The 22,767-nt window shown below is 50.3% G+C and overlaps 1 protein-coding gene across 2 annotated transcripts in view; it reads right to left on the bottom strand.

The window, feature by feature from the left end:
* The window catches only part of RUNX1 (RUNX family transcription factor 1), a 253,508-nt gene that overhangs the window by 79,695 nt on the left and 151,046 nt on the right, over positions 1 to 22,767 (bottom strand). For both annotated transcript variants that reach the window (XM_051833591.2, XM_051833590.2), the window contains exons 3-4: positions 17,220 to 17,473; positions 11,316 to 11,472 (exon numbers count right to left, since the gene is read on the bottom strand). In XM_051833591.2, the coding sequence (XP_051689551.1) occupies positions 11,316 to 11,472; positions 17,220 to 17,473 (411 nt within the window). The remainder of the gene's footprint in view (positions 1 to 11,315; positions 11,473 to 17,219; positions 17,474 to 22,767) is intronic.

Here is a 22,767-nt window from a genome sequence, read left to right as displayed (position 1 = left end):
TCTTGATGCCTCCACCTGGGTAGCCTCCCTCATCACCTGCAGGTCTCAACAGGGGTGACAACTTGTCCAGGGGACCCTCTGAGCCTTTACCAGGATGTGCCTGGCTGCTGTTTCCTTGGTCCTCTGGCCATTCAGCATAGCTATGGCCTGCCTGATTGCCCGCCCCCTTCACTACCTCCCATAGGCTGACTTCTCTGCAGCGGAGCCCTGTATCGTGAATGCTAGCCCAGTGCCTGGCACACAGCAGGTGCACAAGGCATAACTGATGAATGAATGAATGAATGAGTGATCTTGGCGGGGTGGGATACAGAAACAGAATGACCATTACATGCTCAGTGCCTAATAACTGCTAACATTATTATATTATTCTGCATGCTTACATCTATGAGTATTTGTGAAATTCCTGCTGTGTTTCTGGTAGTCTCATTTCACTAGGTCCTTGGCAGGAGAAAGGGATATAAATCCCACGCCACTGAGGAGTGGCCGGTGAGAAAGGCATCATTCCTAACTCTGACTCAGTGAAACGCACACTCTGTCAACCTACTCTCTTCTCCCTTGGGGAGTCTCACTGTAGGAAGACGAACAATGGCAAAGTGAGTTATAGCTCTTGTCCTGAAGACTTGTGTATACTTCATGTCACTTTTATCATCTTAATACCTTAGTGGTGCGCACATGGAAGGTGTTATTGTGCCCAAGTACGGATGGAGAGACTGAGGCCAGCACATCTGAGTCATGTAAGAGCGTCAGTTCTTCAAACTACACCAGGCTACCAGGCGAGGATCTGCAGAATCATCTCCAACGTGTGTGTGTGTGTGTGTGTGTGCGCTTCTCTGGACCCCAGGGATTCGGACAGAATGCAGGACGATAGAATTGCAAGATACTTTTCCAAGTCACAGCCAGGTTCATCAATTCTTGGTTTGGACATGGCCAAAAGAGGAGGGGAAAAACGTGCGTGGATATTTGCTTGCCATTGATGAAAATGCCACGCTGCGACCTTAAGAATGGTTTCCCATGGACAGCCTTACGGATGGTCCCAGGCAAGCTGTGGCGGCGTTCCCATCACCCGCCCCTAAACTTGGGTGGAGGCGCCAATGACCGCTTAGGAAGAATACGACGCTGCCGGGCGCGTCTGGGTAGCCCAGAGCCAGGACAAAGGGATTATTCTGCTTCACTGTCAAAGCACAGTGTTTATTGTGAAAATACGATTGGGAATCACAAGGGGCATGTATGAATCATAAATATTTGCATGCCATTAATGTTTGGACAAAAGAGCTGGAAAGGCTAAGTCGGGAGAACTTCTTTTCCCATGAAAAGCAGTGCTTCAAATCACAGTGCATATTTAATTTCGTTTCTTCCATTGCTAATCTGAAATCAGAGCCTGCTTCGCCTAACCCTTTCGAGGCCTCAGAACTTCGCAGTGCTGAGGGAGAAGGACGAGGGTGGATGCTGCCCCCTGGAAAACGCATCCCTGCGGACACAGAAAAAGCCGGCGGCTAGCGCTGTGGTTGCTGCTGTCTGCTGCATACTCACAGGGGAAGCTCCCTGCACCCATCTGACCCCCATCTTTGCCTTATCTCGGGTAATCAATCCACTGCACACCTTCCCCACACAGGCCCAGACAGGTCAAGCAACTTGCTCAGGGACACACAGCTCCAAGTCTAGGTTCCCAACCAAGCCGGAGTCCCGCCCCCTTCCAGCAGACATCAGCCCCTATCTCCAGATGTGGCCGGTTGTCACAACCAGGGCTGTCATCGCGTAGAGGCCAGCACGATGCTGAACACCACACAGGAGCATCCCCAGGTCACACTGTGCGCAGGCCCTCAGGTTCAGCACAACCCTGCTCAGACATCCTCCTCCCAGCAGAGGCCGCGGCCAAGTCCGTGAAGTAACCCCCAGGCTTGTCCTCTGCCTGGGGTGGACACCATCCTGGCACGGTCACTCATGCACAGATATTTAACCAGGTACTGATCACAGTCACTGAGAATACCCCACAGTGATTTTCTAGGTAAGGGCTGGGTCTTTTCTGTGCTTGGGTCTGCGTTACCGAGCGGTGGGCCCTCGCACGCCACAGCTGTTCTCAAGCTCTGCCCCAGTGACCTTCACTCCCAAGCACATCCTGGCAGCGCAGGGCCCCCGGCTCCACCCTGCCTGTGGACTCCCGCTTGGGCAGTTAACTCCTACTACTCCCAAGTCAGGGACACACGGCGGACGGGCAGCCTGGCTGGTCTCCTTTGGGAGCTTCAAAGGACGCAGGTATATCCAGGGGGCCAGAAAATGAGGGGTCATTAAAGTCAACAAAGAGAAAAGCAAGAAAAGCAGCCATGGTCTCAAGCCGGCAGCGTAGAAGCTCGTTCCGACTTTCATTTTCCAAGTGTTTTTCTCTGAATTTCAGAGGAAAACAGGTAGCAGCAAAACTAGCACATTGGGGCAAGTGAAAGAAAGTTCTAGAAGAAGTCATTTATCTGTTTCCGGCATCAGGAAACCCAGTCTGCAGGCAGCAAACCCAGGACTGTTCTTGGAGAAGGCCCAGCACGTTGTCTGGAAGGTCCTGTGAGTGATACAGACCAGGACCTTGCTTTTAATGCTTTTTAAGTCAAGTGGGTACCGTCCACTATGTAAATGCACGCTCCTGGGCTGGCAGGTCGGTGTTCCCTCCGCTGAAGGGTCTGGGGCAGAGCAGGGAGAGGCCAGGAGAGCACTGGCTCATCTCTGCAGTCCCTGTGACCTGCCCGCAGGAGCAGCTGCAGCGGGAGAACCTTCCACCTCGCCACTGGCAGCCTCCGCTCCCGCAGCCACATGGCGGGAGCCCGGGATGCTGGGTGGGGTCCACAGAGGTGCGGCCCAGGCATGGCTCTGGCATCAGGAACACTGGCATGCTAGCATGTTTCAAAGCCTACAATGTGTAGGAATACTTTCCTAATTTTAGCTTTATTCTGTGCCTAGTTTCAAAAATATTGTGGGGAGGCAGATAGCGTTAGGGAAGAGGGATAAGAGAAATACTTATGGGCTGGGAACGTGGTGGAAGGTGAGCATTTCTTTGTCTCATGTGATTGGCATTTTGGATTGGGTCTTGCTGGTATCCTGGTGTTTAACAGATCGCTGGCCTGTATGCACTGGATACAAGGAGCACTGCCTTAGACCCCGGGCTGACAACAAAAATGTCTGCAGATACTGCCACATGTTCCCTGAGGTCAAAATCTCCACCTGCTGAGAGTCACTGAACAAGACTATCAGCAAAATTGGCAAGCGGATAATAAAAGGCCTGCCCAGGGCTTCAGAAAGACCAGAGCAAGAGGACATTCTTAAAGAGGTGGCCCTACAGTGACAGGAGTGTGGTTTTAGATGGATGGATGGCTAGATACGACTGACGCTGACTATACGTCATCCAATAAACTCAAATACAATGAGAGAAAAATTTCTGTTAAGGACCACAAACAATGCCTTGAGCAACTAGAGAACTTCCATCTCCAAAGCAGGTGCACCCCGCCTTGTCCCGCCCGCTGAGATCCGAAAGCATACAGACAGCAACAGTCTCAGCTGCCCGTAGGCCTGCAGTGGCCTCTGCTTGGTAAGATGACCTAATCAGAGCCACACGCCACCCCTGAGGGTGCTGGCCAGCCCGCCCACTAACCGGACCGGAGCTACCTTGGGTCAGGTGAGTGAAAGGGGAGACGGTATAGTTCTGCAGTTCATGCTGCCCATTTATTCATTTATTATTCATTATTATTATTAGTCAATAATAACTTGAGAAGCAGAGAAATAGAGGGAGACAAGACAGAGCACTCCCATCCACTAGTTCATTCCCCAAATTGTCCCACTGGCCAGGACTGGCTGAAGATGGGAATCCCAGCAAGGACTCCCAGGTGGGTGCTAGGAATTCTTTTACTGGAGCCGACACTGCTGTCTCCCATGTCTGCACGAGCAGGGAACTACCGTCAGGTGCAGAGCCAGAATCTGAACCCAGGCACTCCGATGCGGGAGGCAGGCATCCTCACCAGTGCCCTAACCGCTCGGCCAGCCCCCATGTATTGTTGCCGATGGTCTTCAAGCACCCAGTAAAAGCGGGGATTCATCTATGTTGAGCACAAACAGGACATTTATTTACATCTGCCTGGAGAGGGGAGCCATTTAAGCGGCCCCTGAATGAAAGCTTCCGCCCGAGATCAGAGCAGACACATTCTGAACCAAGCGGCAGAAAAGTGGCTGGGGCCGACGCTGCGGCTCACTAGGCTAATCCTCTGCCTTGCGGTGCCAGCACATCGGGTTCTAGTCCCGGTCGGGGCGCCGGATTCTGTCCTGGTTGCCCCTCTTCCAGGCCAGCTCTCTGCTGTGGCCCGGGAGTGCAGTGGAGGATGGCCCAAGTGCTTGGGCCCTGCACCCCATGGGAGACCAGGATAAGTACCTGGCTTCTGCCATTGGATCAGCGTGGTGCACCGGCCGCAGTGCGCCAGCCACAGTGGCCATTGGAGGGTGAACCAACAGCAAAGGAAGACCTTTCTCTCTGTCTCTCTCTCACTGTCTACTCTGCCTGTCAAAAAAAAAAAAAAAAAAAAAGAAAGAAAGAAAAGAAAAGAAAAGAAAAGAAAAGAAAAGAAAAGAAAAGTGGCTGGGATTCCACTACCATTTATGGGCCCTTGAATACTCGACACCCCCACAGAGAAATTTCAGTGACATCAAGTGCAGCTCCTGGATGGGCCGTGCTGCCCGATGCAGGCTAAGAAGGGCCAGGCAACGAGCTGGAATCCTGAATCGGTGCGGGGCAAGACGAACATCACCGTTAACTCTGTTCTCAATGCACAGCAGGTTCCTGTGTGCGGGAGGCACTGATGGCAGAAGCCGGCAGGGCCAGCATCCGTGGATGCCTGTTTATAAACACAAACCCCGAGGAGCAGCGGCTAGTCCGCCACGCCCTGCCAGGGAGCTGATAAAACTGGCACATCTGAAAGCATTCCTAGGCAGCTCATTAAATCCATACCGCTCACTTATTAATTTCTGTTAATTGCCTTATGCGGGCTTCAGCTGAACGATGCTATTAGTCCTCAAAGACGCTTTGGTGCAAGAAGTCCCCAAATGGAAACAGGGATGCGCGCACACACACACACACACACCCCACCAATGAAGAGGTCAACAAACTTTCAGAGTCTCTCCATCTAAACAGCAGTCAGCCCTCCCCAGCCAGGGGTGCTGCATCCACAGATTCAACCGACCACGGACTGAAAATATTTAGAGAAAACGGAGGCCGCACTAAACAGGAACAGACTTCTTTCTTGGCTTTCTCACCTGAACCGCACAGAGCAGCAACCGTGTACCTAGCACTGACACCGTGTTAGGTAATAATATCAGCAACCTGGAGATGATTTAAAGTATTCAGGCAGAAGCCCACAGCTTCTAGGCAAATACTAGACCATTTTCTATAAGGGACTTGAGCAACCCGGAGCTTGGCACCTGCCGAGGGTCCTGGCATCAACCCTCCCATACCCAGGGTGACCATGCGTGATTATTCATAAACATCTCCTCGCTGATCTGGACTGGTTTTATAATCATCGGCGAAAGAAGACAGTCGCCAGCCAGCAGGCTGTTTCCCCATTTCATCGAGTAATTTTTCTTTAGAAATTTAAAAAACAAAAACAGAAACACAGAATATGTTCTCCTATAACCAGTCTCCTCCATAGCCTCCCTTGCCTCTCGCCAACCAGCACAAAAAGAAAATACGAGGCTGATTTATTGGAACCACAGTAGCACTGCAGCCGTTGGCTGGGTCACTGTTTATGTCTATGATGCCTGCTGCCGAAACAGGAAGCTCTGAAAATCACTCAACCATTATTTCTCTCGGAGGCACTCGCTGATTGATAGTCTTCCGTCCCGACCAGAGAGAGCGGACGCCACCAAAAGCAGTCCGCTGGCGAGCCTGGGGCTGAGGGTGGGCGGAGAGAGGAAGGCTTCTTTCTGCCCATCGGTTGTAAAATAACCGTTCACACCAATGACATGAGTGACAAAGCGCTGTCTGACACCATCCGCCGTGCCCGGCACTCCATAAAGTCAGCAAGAAAACCACCAAGGGACAAGCGACGCAACTATGTGTTGCAGGCACACGTCAGCTCCTCTGTTTGATTCTCGCCACGGCCGGCCGGGTCACCCCAGGCTCTCGGCTGAGCAGGGAGCAACTCGCTTGAAGAAACTGTGGCTGCTCCCGGAAGATAGACCGAGAAATCTGACCTCTGCAGGTGATTTCCACATCAGACCACAGACTCAAGCTCTCCACTTGCCAGCGAGAGGACGGCTCTGCCAGGCCCAGCTGAGGCTGACTGTACTCGAGCCTGGGCCTTTTCCCATCCGTATACTGTCTCTTAAACAGCTGAGAAAAAGAGGGGGAAATGGGAGAGTCTGTTTGAAGATAACTCATGTCTTTCCCTTGCATCCTCTGGAGATAGGATTGCCAGTGTCCACCATGAACGTCCTCTAGGAGACAGCTCTGGGGTCGGCAGTGTTTGTCTCCTCCCAGACTCTGGGAATCCGTGATGGAACACAGAATGACTTGCATCCGATGGTAATATTCTGAGTCATTCAGACCAGTTCTCGGGAAACCCCGCTACAGAAAGACACATCGCTTGTCGTTTAGAATCTCGGCCTGGTCTCCCTTTTGCTAAATGCACCTTCTCTCCAGCTTAACCCCAGTCCCGCCACACAGCTGGAAAGCAGCCTCTTCCTACTGTTTCCCAAATAATGTGAAACAACTCAAAAATGAAAATGCCTTAAGTAAGCAACATTACACAAATATGCAATAACCCAGATTGGGACAGGGTAAATATTATGTCTGGGAAGACATCCACGGCAAGAACGTAATGAAGGAACCGCGTTTTATAAAAGTGTGGGGGAAAGAGTACTATTTTGAAAGTGGGCAAGACTGAAGTTGCCAGGGAGGTCAACATAAACACAAACTCCACCAAGAAATTCAACCCGGCCCCGGGAGGCCACAGAGCACCTGGTCTCCTGGGCTGGCCTCTGCAGTCAGGGGCTGACATGGGGACGGAAGAAGCGTCTGTTCTCTCCGAGACAGAATGGAGCCCCTCCCTGATGGCCATCCACAGGCCTGGACTAGCGGTGTGAATGGGATCTACTCTTCTAATCACGTAAACCCGCTCCTGGCTGTAACCAAAACCGGTGTTACCCAAACTACACAGGGTTGGTGGAAAATGTCTACGTTATTTGTTCACTTACTCATTCGTTGTCTGGTTATCCATTCTGGCTAGCATAGTGATCAATGCAAAATTCTAAATTCACAGATCTATGGATCCCCAGAAAGTCCAGGGCAGCTTTGGAAAATGAAATTGCCCATGAAAGGTGGCGTATAAGTACACATGTGAATTTTGTTTTCCCCTTGGGAAAAGGCTTTCAAAGGATTTTCAAAATTATCTCTGATGTTCCCAGCAGATTAAAAATCACATTCTTTAAAAAATCAGATGCAAATCTGCAGTGGATTCTCTTCCCTCCTTTTCAGGGTGGCTGATGATCTATCTGGTAGGTCCTTTCTTTGGCTCTAACCTGGAATAACTAAAGGCATCTTCACTGATGGACTGATTAGATGCTGCAGTGGAGACGGAGCATTCAAAAGTTCCCTGCTAACGTTCCTTAACTGTCTCTCAGTGGCAGTCAGGGCATAACTCTCTTATAGCCCAGAAAACAGCCGTCTCTACAGATGGCATCTCCATCAACTGCAGCTGTAAACCGCTGAGCTCATTAACCTCACCCGGAGAATTCACTGTGACCCAGGACTCGGATTTTCTGGAGGTGACTGATTGTCCCAGGCCGCATGGTAAGAATGTGATTGTTCAGTTGTTGGCCGGCGCCGCGGCTCACTAGGCTAATCCTCCGTCTGCGGCACCAGCACCCTGGGTTCTAGTCCCGGTTGGGGCGCCGGATTCTGTCCCGGTTGCTCCTCTTCCAGTCCAGCTCTCTGCTGTGACCCAGGAGTGCAGTGGAGGATGGCCCAAGTGCTTGGGCCCTGCACCCCATGGGAGACCAGGAGAAGCACCTGGCTCCTGGCTTCGGATTGGCTCAGTGACGGCCGTAGCGGCCATTTGGGGTGGTGAACCAACGGAAGGAAGACCTTTCTCTCTGTCTCTCTCTCACTGTCTAACTCTGCTTGTCCAAAAAAAAAAAAAAAAAAAATTGTGATTGTTCAGAACCACCCCCTGCATGCTCCTGAGCTCTCTGGAGTCCAGTGGGTCTCCCTAACTCACCTCCTGGGAGTTGCTATCTCTTCCTCCCCTGTGAGGAGCAGTCAGTTTCCACAGAGATCCCAAATCAGAGGGAGAGGCATTCCAAGGGTGAGAAATACCTGGAGTGAAGTTTAAACTGCCAGGGAGTAATAGGAAGGCGTGGAAGAGGAGGAAGAGGGTGCAGGCTGCTGAGGCCTGCGGTGTTTTTAGGGGCCAGTGGCGCAGTCGGCAAGGCCGTGACAGCTGGACAGGCAGGTTTTCCCAGTTGCAGGCTGAACCCGAGGTTGGGAGCCGTGATTCTGGACGTCGGCCAGCACCCAGACAGATCAGTTTTGCCAAACCGAGAAAAACTCACCTATTTTCAACCTCCGGCAATTTCTATGAGTTTATGATCCCCATGGACTGGTAGCAAGTTTAAAAAAATAATAATAGGGCAGCTTCTTTTACATCTTTCACTCTGCAGCAAGTACCAGGGCCCTTGGAGAGTCCATCAGACCAGTGGCTTTTGACAGAATTCAAACTTGGCATTGAAATGTGTGGATGAGCCAGCAGCCAGGACCTTCTGGGCCACTATGCAGTGTGTCAATGCCAAGGGCATATTCTCAGGCACATTTTCAAAAACAGAAAATGAAACAGTAGATAGCCTTGAGATCACTTAATAAAACGTGATGAAACTTTTAAAGGATAAAATTCAGTGAAGAAGATTAAGGCTAATTGTCAAAATTAGTGAGAATCATTTGCTGTCTTCCTAATGGGAAGCAAATTGCAAAAACAAAAACAAAAAAAAAAAAAGGAGAGAGAAAAAGAAAATAAATCTGGCAGGCTCTGATGTTGACACTTAAAAGAGCAAAATCAAATTGTATTTTATGATGATGGAGAGAAACAAGAGGCAATCGAGGTCTCTTGCCACTTCTTCTTGTAGCATTGACCAGAAAAACCCAAACTCCAACCAACAAGAAGGTATATATCTATTATTCAATATTATGTCCCCAGGAACCATAATTGGGTCACAAGTTCAAATAGGGTCCCTGTGTTTTGGTGTGCTTATTCTCACCCATGGGGGTGGGGGACAGCCTGTTCACAACCAACACTGTCCATTTCTGACATTTCAGTTAATTTTCCCATGCCAGGGTTTGAGAAGACACCCCCGCCTTGCTTACAACTATTTTACTTTTTGGGGTTTATGCAAACTCAAGGGCATACTGGCATGAATCAGACAGCCAAACGCAAACAATCCACACCTTGGGGAAACAGTCCACTGTTACCCAAGCAAACACAAGCACCTATTAGTCACCCACTCAAAACAGAAATGGCCAATGAGGGACGAGAGTGCAGCCCTCAGCGCCAGAGCAGGAAGCACGCTGCTTTCAGACTCATTCTTTTTATCCCTGACTTATTGCACATTGCCAGAAAGCCACCATTCAACTTCTTTTGGGGAAAATCTCACTGGCATGGGCCATGATATAGCGTTTAAAACATGTGTAACCCAACCTGACACACAGACCCGCAGAGGCCCACATTATCATGATCATAACACTTCCTGTGGAACAGCAACCAAATGGCACTCAGCTACCCACTCCTGACAGAAGAAATCCACAGGCCCAAGGGACGACAGTGAGCAAGGTGGGTGCGCAGGTGCCAGGCGCGGGGTCTTTGTCCTCACCTGCTCTGGCAGCCGCTCGTCTGGAGCCTTCACAGTGGTTTCTGAACACACATCTCCGAAACATAATGCAAAATCCACTCACGAAAGATGGGGATTTTTAATATAAAAAATGAGTCCATTGAGTGACTTATACTTTTATATCTTACAGCATCACTCATGCCTTCAGTAAGTGGATATAGTTTTCTTGGCATTACCCTATTATTAACACAGTACCAGGAAGATATATCTTCAATCATGTTATAAGTCTTTTATTTTCTCCCGCTAAGATTCTATTATAAAATGCTCCAGACAGCTAAGGTAGCAAAAATAACAGCCCAAAGCATCAATATACACATACTCTCTTCCTCTCTTCTACTAATCCCTGAGAACACAGATATTCTTATATTTTAAATGCCTTTTAAACAAAGTAATGATTATGCTTAGGTTTAAATGTTCTTTGGTTGGTCCTTTTTTTTCAAATGTAAGAGCTATTACTATTATTTGGGTATTTATCAAAAATCTCTCCATTAAACTTGAAATATCTTTAATTCAGAAGCTTATTCAATAGTATATTATAGAAATAAGATTTTCAAAACAAATGATCCTACCTTCTTTAATTACACTTTCAGATTTGTTGCTCTGTATTCTTACAATACACGGAAAACACAATACTTGAAAAAAATTGGAAACTGGGCATTATTACAACAAGGCAAGATTCCTCTTTCTTCTCTGAATTGTAATAATGGATTAAAGGCAAGAAAAATAATACTACACATAGAGCTGAACTAATACAACAGTTCCTATGGATAATGCAGTCCAATAGCATTCATACCTAAAATGTCACCCAGGCCCAACCCCTTCACTGAAATAATTATAAAGCTTTCAAAAGAAATGCAACAGGAAGATCATATTGCCACCAATGGCACTAATACTGTTTCTTCATATTTTGCGGTAAAAAGATAAGTTTGCTTGAAACCATGTATCAACATCAGACAGCACAGAGCTCTCAAAATAATCAGAAGTGATCATTGGAAACTCTGGCACTTGTCACAGCACATGGACCATAAGTGAAAGGCTTCCACTAAATAGATTTTTGATTATTATTAAATAGAGGACCACAGTAGGATAATCCTAGCTTCTATTTGGGTAAGTTTTGTATCTTTTAATATTAGTTAAAAAAAGTCTAAAGGATTTTCCTGAAAGTCATGCTCTGTGTGCTGCAAATCAGCTGTATAGAAATTCAGTTATCGAAAGCAATCATGCAAAGTTAGATTCTGCTAAAAATACTAAATTTTAAGGAAATATGCTTCAAAAAACTTGCTGCTGCAATAGTAACAACCAGAAAGACTTCTTTTCTAGGAATCTCATCACAGAAACGGCTGGAAAGTTTTGCAGTTGAGGCTTGTAGCCATATAAACACTTTGTGTGTTAAGTTCAGGTTGATAAACACGTACCTCTCCCACTGCGACCGACAAACCTGAGGTCATTGAATCTTGCGACTTGGTTCTTCATGGCGGCAGTAGCGTTTCTCAGCTCAGCCGAGTAGTTCTCATCATTGCCAGCCATCACGGTGACCAGAGTGCCGTCTGGGACGTCCCCCAGAGCCACCACCTAAACCCCAGGCAAGGGACAAATGCAGACATCAGGAATGCGATGCACTTGCTTCTGTCATTTGTGCAGGAACTGTTCTAAAATGAAATGTCCATTAAATGACACTTTTTAGTTTGCAGAAGAGGAATTAAGCCACATGAAGCCATAAATTTAGCCAAACAACAGGACAGTTGTTCATGGAGAGATTTACTTTTAACTCCGTATGCACAGCTGAATATAACTTTTCAAATAATGAAACTTTTACCAAATCTTCCTAATAAAGCCACCTAAGGTCATTACAGCACAGTTGGAACAAAACAGAGGATAGCCAGGACCTGGAAAAGCTACGCCGTTTCCTGAAAACTATCATCTCTTCTTAATTCTTCACATTCAAACCACAGAATGTTTTGTGTTTGTTAAGTTTATAACCTAACCCATCTTTCCCTCACTCAGACCTCTATGGACAGGCTGGCCAGAGCCAAGACTTTAAAGTGTTGCAACTTATTTCTGCTAAAATTAACTTTGATCTTCGGTGGTGATTCTTGAATGACTTAAAGTGTCCCCTCACAGTTCATCCGTGACTTCTCCTATTCACTTAACTTCTGCTTGCAGTGAATTCTCGCATGCAAGGGGAGAAAAGAATCAGAGATGCACCTTTTGTGTATTGCTAATTACAGAACCTACAGATCTCTGTGTGTTCCCCTCACTTCCGGGGTGGGACAAGGCTGCATGTTTATATCACTGAGTCCCAAAGATGTGTTAACCGAGTCCTGATTCATGACTCAGAATTTATCTAAATCCAGCTGATCATGACAAGGAATCCCTTTAATGTAATGGAATAGATATGCCTTTTTTTTCTGATTGAAAACTGGTAGGTGAATATTTTTGATACTCAAGTAAAAAAAAAAAAAAACACAGTAACTGCATGGTGAAATGCCATGAAGATGGTGTGTGCAATAGTATCCACGTCTTGGCCATCATTTGGTTCCTCCAGAAACTATTTTCTTGTTCTAGACATTTATTATTGGCAATATTTCCACTGCTTGTTTATCAAAGTGGCTATAGAGTTTCAACTCAAAATGCCCCAAGTTGAATTTGCTCTTTATTGTTTCTGATGTTCCTTACAGTATTTCCTCAGTTAGCAGTGACAACTGTGTTATTCATTCCAACGATATAATCATATTTTGGCTGTTGATGTATTTTTGAATTAGTAAGGCATTTCTTAATCTACTCTTATTATTCTTATCCTTATTTTTGTCTCCTAATTTTTACCTACTAATAGCCACATAATATTTTTCTGGTACAGATATAGCCAGTCTTCCTTTCCTATATGTAAATAAAGCTGCCATTAGATTCACGTGTTTGGCATCAAAGGCATGTTTCTCGGAATTCCCATCTTCTGTCTGCTCAGCCAGGACTCCTTCCCCGTCTCCCGATGAGCATTGTTTTCGTTGATGATAACTGCTTCAGCCCTTGAGTTCCAAGGTGCATGGCAATGAAAATGAACTAACTTGTCTGGGAGGCAATCCTACTGTGCTACCCCAGGATCGTCTACACTCATGGTAGTAGGCGGGCATTTTCTTCATCTATTTTATCTAAATTGCATTGTCAAACAAGGTCTGGGCCTTTTATCTCTTTGTAATCCTTTCATTCCAATTGTTGGACATGTTTTCTATAAAGATTTTAAAACACTGCTATTTATTCCCCAAGCACCCCTAATTAGGTATTTAGATCCCATTATAAAGGTGTTTGTTGCCATTTAATTGAGTGCAACAAGATGACAATTCCCCTTTGTTTCAAATAAAGCTCCCCGATCAGTTATTCCATTAATGGTACCTCTTCTTTCCAGTCCTACAAAGTGTGCTTGCTGTATTCTGCTTTTCTTAGTCTTTGAAAAATTTTCCCACTTTTTCCCACTATTTTCACTTCCCTCTGACAATGAGCTCACAATGTTGAAATGTCCTCCCGCAACACAGCGTTCTACTTCCTCATCCCCATCTTCCTTCACTGACCTCGGCTTCTCTATTTTAAGGCATCACACAGGGACTGGATCAGCTACATGGTTTGCAAGCTGAATAACTCATTGTTGGGACTGAATCAGCAGAGGTTAAAATCAGTAAATCTTGTTTTATAACTACCAGCTTCAGTGCTAAACCACCCTCTTGCCTCTCCTGTCTCTCCCACGGTCCCCAGGTCTGTGCCTCTTCCTTCTCCATGGCCATCCTCATTAGTCACTTGGCAAATTCCCGAGACCTCCACCAAGCACAAACACAGTGTAAACCACCACGGTAGCTAAATAAGAAAAGGTGGCTGATACTGGAATTTAACTACAGTAGAAATAATAATAAGAAGAAGAATTTAGAGTTTAACTCCCACTGCTCCCTTAAAAAAAAAACTACAACAGGGGTCAAAGATAGGTGGGTGCTCAAATTTCATTTACTTGGTCTTTTATTTCTTTCTGAGAAGTAAGAGGGTCATAGTAAATCCAAGGACCTTAAGTTAATAATGTATAACATCCAATTATTAACAAGCATCCTTAGGCTAGATTAAAAAAAATTTTTAGTACTTGAAACCTATTACGTCTACTAATTTGGTACAGATTTTGTCACTGATAGGAAATATGAAGAGAATGAAAACATATCTGGCTTCAAACAGAAAAAAGCAGCAACTGGAATGAAAAGCTATAAACAATAGGTAAGGGAACACAAACATTTACATTTTAACACAGACCAAACAGACAAGAAGGGACTTGCTGGCCAAAGATATCTCATATTTTGCTTTACTTCTCTGTTTTTCAAGTATCAGGAAGCTAAGCAGAATCGCAGCTCGCCTATATACTACACAGCTCTCCCAACACTGCCCGTGCCCGGCCTGTTCACAGTTTACACTGGCATTTTAAACCAATTCTAATTAGGTTGAAATTACAGTTACAATTCATTTACTTCAAATCCCTTAATCTTAGTGTTTCAGAGAAGGCTGTGGAGTGGAACACAGCATTCCGCTGAGATGACATTTAATGCATAGCTAAGGACCTTGATCCTGCATGCAGAAATGTGACTTATTTCATCTTCTATGAATTGAATATGACCGCGAGCATCCGAGGCCTCTGAACTCCACTGTGGAAGGCATGTTTATGTGGACTCTGGTGCACCATGGCCTAAACAAGCTAATATTAGTGTTGCAAAATCTATCTTAAGTCATCCAAACAGCTTTTTAGGCTACTTCTGTAAGCACTGGGTAACATGGAGCAAACTTAAGACTTTCTCAGTACCAAAAATATGTATCTCTCTAACACTAAAAGAATGGTAGCCCACGGGGAGGAGGGGAGCAGGTTGGGGTCCAGGAAAAGCAATTAGGATGATTTTAATCTATTTTAAAGAAAATTCAGAATTTTAAAATCTCCCTTCAGTTCTGAAAATCCAGACAAAGGATTTACATGTAGAATTTCAAGAGACTTTTACAGAGGCATTAAATACCCTCAGACTTTATCACTATTTCACATTTTCTCCTCTTTATGATAGGGAATGTAATAATTCTCTACCGATTAACTTTCTAAAGAGATTGTCTGGGGCTTATTTAAAATCCAAGTTTTTAAAGCAGTAATTTTTGCAGAGATCGCCTGGGAGGTGGGAGGGGTGGCGATGCGGAGTGGAGCCAGGGACCCAGGGAGACTCTGTCGGGGATGCAGGCAGGTTTTGAAGTCTCCCTTGCTTTGATCCCAGCCTTCTCCTTTGCGTTCTCCCTAAACATTCTGTCTAGGCTTTCGGTTAGGCAGTGAACAGGTCTCCCTGAGCAGGAGGCCTGTCTGCAGGGCCCGGGGTGGTGACAGATATTAATCAAGTGGTCTGATCTCTCAGCTGTCTCCCCCCCACCCCCGAATGTTCTCAAGAGACCCACTTACACTTTTTCGAGAGACCCTCTTCTAGCAGCCTCCAGACTATCCGTAGGTGAAACAAATCCAAAATCTTTTTAAAAAGTGAACCACCAACAGTCACTTTTCAAAGGAAATGTCTGTGGATATTATGATTTCTGATGGCTCATAAAAGCAGTTTGTATGTCACTGTTTTGGAAGAAAGTAAATACTTTCATGCACTGACTCAACCGGACACCTGATGGTTCTTTACTAACCATTTGGCATTTTGGTAACTTTGGGTATGGGCTCCCTGGCAGAGAGTCAGAGAGACCCTGTTTTCTCCCAAAAAAAGCAGTCGGGAGTCCCCAGCAGGCTGGTGTGCAAGGGGCATCGGCTTGGGAGGCTCTTGGGTCGACTGCCGGCTTGTCTTCTCCCTGCCCTCCTCTGAAAGGGACCCAGGCCCGACCCCAGCAGGTCCTGCTTCTCCAGCTGAGTCTGTTTATGCAAAGGGATTAGAATGATTCGAAATCGCAATGGGCTCCCAAACTCAGATCTAAATAAACCAGAGGAAGGGAAGAGGGAAGCGTCAAGTGGCCGCTCCCTTTGACTTCCAGTCCACCCCCACCAAAGCAAAGCCCCAAACCCCAAACCCAAACCACTGCAAAGCGCTCTCAGAGAACCCTCGGGGGAAGGGGCCAACGCAGCAGCCGCGGCCGCTTGCAAACTGTGTTCCGTTTGTTTTAGAAATCGCACACAGCTTGGAAAGGGTGGAAAACTGAAAAAGAACTCCAGTAAACATTATTCATTGTAATTAGACCAAGATCCAGCCGAATCCTTGGAATTAGAAAAAGCTTATATTAAATTAATATCCCCTTAAAGGGGACAATTATTCAAGTACATTTTAAAAAGAGAGAAAAAAAGGCTACCCTGTGTGTGCAGCTTCAATCACCTGCTTCATTAGCCTTTTAAATGAACAGGAAATGACCGCACGGATCGTACTGAGAAAACCGCACCTCTACAGAGCGGCTTACACCCCACCGAAGGCGCCAGGACCAAGGCCCCACCGCAGAAATGAAAATCCGACAGCTTGCGGCCAGGGTTGCGGCGTGGTTGTTTAAAAACGCCCGGGGTTGTTTACATATTCCCGTCGAAGGCCAAGCTTTTTAAAAGCGGCCCAGAGCTAGGGCAAGACCGAGGCCGGAGGGGCGCCTACGCCAGCTGCCCAGCCGGAGGGACCGGGCCCCGGCCGCCCCCTCCTCCGTCAGGGAGGCTGGTCCGGGGGGCGTCCCGGCTCTCGGCCCCCGGGCTCCGCCGAGGCGAGCCTACGACCCAGAGCAGCAGGAGGGCTGCAGGGCAGAAGTTGGGGTCGCTGCGTGCGGCTTCTGGCTACCGCGGGCTGGAAACGCGCACAACTTGTGCAAACTTCATTACGCTCGCCGTGGACTTTGGACGCGCTCGTCCCTACCGGCGGTGGTGGGAGGTGGGGGGCTTATTTGCACAGACCGAAGGCACTGAAATCTCTCTCTCTCCCTCTCTCTTTATCTCTCTCTCTCTCTCCCTCTCCTGCAGCCTTCAGCTCAGAGAGGCAAAATGGTTCGTTGGTGCCTCAACCCCCGAGCTAGAGGCGCAGCACCCGCTGGGTTTCAACTTTTTCCGACTTTGACTCTCAGGGAAGGCTCCTGCCTAGGGCGTTCCTCCTCGGACGTCTCCGGGGCCATCCGCATCCTCTTGGCCCGCCTGGACGCCGCCCGAGGGTCGCCACGGCAACGCAGCATCCCCGCATCCCCGGCGCAGGGAGCTGGACCAGGGGCCGCGCGGGGTTAGCGGCGGCCCCGCCCGCCCAAGCCGCTGGCCTCCCCCCCGCCCCAGGCCGGCCTCCGCCCGTGCCCCCGCCGCCCCCTCGGGGGCTCAGTACCTTGAAAGCGATGGGCAGGGTCTTGTTGCAGCGCCAGTGCGTGGGCAGCACGGAGCAGAGGAAGTTGGGGCTGTCGGTGCGCACCAGCTCGCCGGGGTGGTCAGCCAGCACTTCCACCATGCTGCGGTCGCCGCTCCTCAGCTTGCCGGCCAGGGCGGCGCCGGCGTCCGGAGCGCCCAGCGGCAGCGCCTCGCTCATCTTGCCCGGGCTCAGCGCGGTGGACGGCGGCGTGAAGCGGCGGCTCGTGCTGGCATCTACGGGGATACGCATCACAACAAGCCGACTGAGTTAGGGCCCTGCAAACGGCTCCCACCGGACGGCGCAGGGGGCGCGGGTCTCCAGCTAGCAGCTCCCCGGACACCAGCATACAAGTCCAGGGGCCCCGGTGGCTGCGGGGGGCCCTGGGGGAGGTCGGGGAGCCCGGGTTACCAACAGTCTGGGGCGAGCGGACTGTCTGGCTTCTCCGGGCGGCCTTGGACCCCGCAGGGCACCCAGCGACAGACCGCTTAGGGCACTGAAAAGTAGGCGACCAGAATCCAGAAAGCAAACGCCAAAGAGAGACTATCTTCAGAGTTTAAGTTCAGTCTTTGGCAGCCAGCAAAAAAAGTTCCCAGAGGCAAAATTACCATACACACTTCCTAAAAAAAAAAAAAAAGTATGCAGAGAGCAAAATGACCAGCAAACACGGTTTGGAAGTTCCAGTAGTTAAGCGCCTGTCAGTTTGTTTCTGTTTGTTTTTGTTTTGCAGGTGAGTTTTGTTTACCGTCCCAACAGACTGCGAAATAGACGCGTATATTCCATACACAACGCCACTTTTGACCATGAAAAGCTGGCTTCTGTCTTCAAAAGCGAGGGCTGCGACTTCCAAAAATCGTGCCGCTAACGTATGTGCACACGCACATATAAATATATACATATGCTCTACTTCATAAAATATTTACAATAGAATCTGTAGAGAGTTTAAACACAACAGAAATCCATTAATGTTCGCTGAAGATTTTTTTTTTTCCTAAGTAGCCTTGGAAATCCGCTTCAGTAGTTGGAGCAGGGCTGGGCAGAAGTGCTTGTCATATTCTCTTGCAAAACCCTCAGTGCAGAAAATTCAGCTTTTCAAAGAGGTCTAGCTAACCTGAAAAGACTAAAAAAGAGAAGTCCAGGTCGATGGCACTCTGAGCACAGCGCTCTCAGCGAACTGGGGTCGGGGGTGTTGGTTAAGTTCGCGGCGGATCCTGCGGTTTCGTGGGAGTCGGTCGCGCAGTCGAGACACACACACACGCAGACATGCACTCTTCGGGAGCCAGCCGCTGTCTACACCGCCTCGATGAGTCAGCCCGGGCTCGGGCGGCTCCGAGAGAGAGAGAGGATCTTCCTCCGGCCTTGAGCACCGCCTAACCGCAGCAGGTGGAGCGGGCCCTGGGAGGAGGCTCCGCGGGCGGCTCGGGTTACACACGCACGCACCCTCTCCCACGCACACGCATCTTCGCGGGCCCGCCTCGGACCACCGCGCACTTTCTCCCGCAGAAGTCAAAGGAAACAGCCGGGGTGTGGGGTGTGGGGGGGTGTAAAAAGTTCACCGCCAGCCAAGACGCCAGTTCATTCAAAAGTCAGAAAGGAGGAAAAAAAAAAAAAAAAAAAAAAAGGAAGCTCCAACGCAGGGCCCAGGGAAGCAGAGCGGCTGCTGCTGGCTTTTCTTCGGGAGCCCCGGGCCGAGGTGCCTGGCGGCGCAGGGCCGGGCAGCGTGGTGCCCTGGCTGGGTCCGGCTGCGGGGCGCCCGTCCCGCCCGCGCCCGCTGGCTCTATGAATGAGAGTGCCTGGAAATGGACGTGCTTTTACTGTAAGCCCGGCCCGAGGAATTCCATTCCCTCAGCTCGTTTGCATAGGGGCGGCCGGCGGCCAATCACGGGCCTTTCCGGTATCAGCCAGGGCGCGGCTCGCGGCCGCCCGCTCCTGGAATTGGCCCGCGCGCCCCCGCCGCCGCCGCGCGCTACTGTACGCCTCCCGGGCGGGGAGGAGGCGGTGGCCGCAGCGGCGCGGCCGGAGCGCCCGCACCCACGCAAGGCCCACGCGTCCACACGCACACATACCCGCTCCTGAGAGCCTGCAGGGCGTGCAGCGGCGCCTCAGGCAGGGCTCCGGGCAGGGCCGAGCCCGCGCGCCCCGGGGAAGACGCAGCGGCCACCCGGCGACCTGGGCCAGCGCGGCGGGCCACCGGCACGCCTCTGCTTCCCGGGGAGGAGGACCGACCCGGCGGGCAGCGGCGGCCAAGTGGCGCGGACTTGGTTTAGCTAAGACCAGCCGGAGCTCCGCAACATTTTTTTTTTCTAATTTTTCCGCTCTCAGGGCTTGTTTTCGTGAAGTGCGCCACGGCTAGGTTACGTGCGCGCCTCGCCCTGGCGGAGTGCGCGGAGCGGCCATCGAAGGCGTTTCCTCCTCTGCAGAGACCCCCGGCCCCCGACCCTCACACCCCCACAAGCAACCAGCGACTTCAAAGTTGCAAGCGCCCGCTTGGCTCGCTCCCTGCCCCCGCAGGCGGGGGAGAAAGCCGAGCCTCGTAGCCACCCTCCGCCTTCCCCGCACACGGCCCCCGCGCGAGCGCCCTCGGGTGCCGAGCCCACGCCGCCTTCGCGGCGGGCGGGAGCTGCCCCCGCGCCCGTCCCCGCGGCGCCCGGGTCTCTCCCCGCCGGGGCCCCGCACTCCGTCTCCTCCGTGGGCTGCCTCAGCTTCCCCACGGAGCCCTACAACTTCCACTCTCCCGCCCGCCTCGTCTCTCCGGGCGGACGGGGTGTTGCGGCACGCCGCCGCCGCCGGGGCCTGGGGGAGACGGCGGCCGTGGCGTGGCGTGGCGTGGCGGGCCGGCCGCGGAGGCCTCTGCCGGGCGCCGCGACGCTGCCCTCGCAGGGTCGGTGCTGCGGGCCGCGGGCTCGGGGCGGACGCCAGGGGGCAGCAGCCGCCCTCGCTCGACGCCCCGGGCGCCCGGCGACCGCGCAGTGCACCCGGAACGCCCCGACGGCGCGGGGCTCCGCGGGGCCCGCCTGGCGGCCTTCGGGTCACTGCTGTGGCAGCTTGAGTTTGGGGGAGCGAAGACAGGAAATGGCAGCCGGAGCCAAGTGCAGCGGCCGCGGCCCGGAGCTGGCGGCTGGACCTCGGGGAGCCCTCGGGCTGGGGTCTCGCCCTGAAGTCCTTTTTCTGGACGCCGCGGCCTGGGACCGTCGGTGCCCCGGGTCCTCGGGGGCAGAGAGAGGCGCCCTCTCCGGGCCCACTCGTCCGCGGCTCCTCCCAGCCCTCCACGCTTCCCCCCCGAGTGGGCCCGGCCCGTTCCTTTTGCGCCCCGGGGCGCCGCAAGCACCCAGCGGCTGCATTTTCTTTGTTTTACGCAGTCGGGAAGAAAACTACCCTTTGTTTCTCCTTAAAAATGATTTTGGAAGAGACCCCTTTTCAGATGTTGACTCCCAAAGCTCGCTTTCTGCCTCCCCCGTGGCTCGGACCGCGTCCCGGGGCCATGGCGTCGGGTCCGGACACGGGGCGCCGCCGGCTCCTGCAGCAAGTTCGAGGCCAGGGACGCCTTGTCGCTTCGGCTCCTATGCATTTCCCTCAGAGCCCACCGAGGGCTCCTGGGGTCACCCTAAAGGCACCCCGGGGACCGCCGGCCACGAGGATGGCGCGGGAGTGGGGTGGTAGAGGCTCCGGAGAAAGCGGCCGACGGGTGACCCGACCCTCGCAAAGCTCCAGGCTGGCTCCCAAGGGGTTCGGGCCATTTGCCTAAAACCCTGACCGTGTAAGGGACTGCGGGTAGGACCCTCTGCTGTCCCCTCGCAGGCGGCGGTCACTTTTCCTGTCCACGTAAGGGAAGTTAGGCGCAGGAGGAGTCCATGTGCCAAGTTCACCTTCGAAAGGCAGCACGTGGGCGCTGCCCGGCTAAGAGTTTCAACCCAGAAATCCCGAGTTCGAAGCCCTCCACCGGGGATCACAGCGACCACAGCTGTTCAGGTCGCGGCGAGGGCCGCTTGGGATGCGCCGCAACTGTGCGGGTGAGCTGCGTGCGCCGCGCGGTGCGAGCGTGAACCCCGAAAACTGACGCACCGCCGCTCCCTCGGTGCTGAGAAGCTCACCGCAAGCGCAGGCGGGGAGCCCTCCTGCACCCCGTTTTTGTTTTTTAAATTGTTTTCCCATGCGCATAAAATCGTCCGGGAGCTGCAGGTGGGAGAGGAGGAGTCCCGCTCCCCCCAAGGAGCGCTCTTTTCTGTGACAACGTTGAATTCCCCTTAAAAAGGAGGAAGGCGCCTTACCACGGTCACGCCCCGGGTTTCCCAGGAACCGCGCTGAAATTTACCTAATGCAAAATACGAGACAACGAAGCCATAGGTCAGGCGCGCGCCCTGGGACAGATCTTTCCAGATTTGTTGCAGGGGGACAGTTTGCAAACAGGCTGTTAACAAGAATGAAATGCAAGTTCCCACCGTGAATTTTAAAAGCAGTATTCGGTTAGTTGGAAGAAAAGTAACAATTTCACTGGAAAGCAGTAACAGTTCATGGAGGTTTTACATCTACAGCTTCAGGTAAATGAGTATAGAGGAGTCTCAGAAAATACCTAAAAAATCTTAACGTTTTTGTTCTTTCAAAACGCTCTCAAACTGACGCCTACCTAGAGATGGGACCAGAATCACAACAGCTCTCTTAAATCAAAATTACCCTTTGTCAGTAGTGTGCGATTTCCAAAATTACATCACTGAGAGCGTAGTATTTCTCAAAGAATCATTTCTATTTTAAATGACCATCTAAGTTGAAAAAGAAAAAAGAAAGAAAGAAAGAAGGAATGTAGTTTGCAATTGATTCTGGGCCAAGTTGCTGCAGTTTGTAAGATGCCAGGGAGGAAAACCAGTGAGAATGCACGGATATCAGACTCTGCACACGATCTGGCTGAGAATCTTGGAATTTAACTAAAGGGTTTATGTATGCTCTGTGGTGGCTCTGAGATGATTTCACTTTGCTAATTACTCTGGACACGAAATTCCTTAGTTCTTCCAGGATATGCCCCCCCACCCCCCACCCCCCCGTGAATGTTTCCATGGGACTGCTGGGGTTATTGTGTGGTTTCCCTGTAACGTCATCAGATGTGCACCTCACAAGTAGCAAACTGAGAAAATTCCAAAATTAACAGGTTGTTAATTTAGGGATGCTTAGTAAACATTTTGCCCTCATAAAAATTTTGCATTACAACTGCTGTAACAAAGGCAATAAACTGGGTTATAACAAGAAGCCAAGCTCTGATTTTTATTTATTTATTTTTTAGAGTAGTACAGTCATTTAATGAGACCAGAATGCACCTGCGGCAAACGCTGTGGAACTGAAGGTGTCATTTCAGGTTTCACTGGAATATTTTATATGATGTGACATGTACAATTGGGAGCAATGCTTTTAAGAACATTTGAATCAGCAAAAAAAAAATAGCCTTAACTATTTGGTAAATTATATGATACATATATATAAAATCATATTTGTGTACATATGAACGAGCACATTTTGCAAAAAAAAATTAATTTGGAATCCA

This window comes from Oryctolagus cuniculus, chromosome 4, assembly GCF_964237555.1.
Source record: "Oryctolagus cuniculus chromosome 4, mOryCun1.1, whole genome shotgun sequence".
Taxonomy (NCBI): domain Eukaryota; kingdom Metazoa; phylum Chordata; class Mammalia; order Lagomorpha; family Leporidae; genus Oryctolagus; species Oryctolagus cuniculus.
This window is presented reverse-complemented; position numbering and strand designations above follow the sequence as displayed.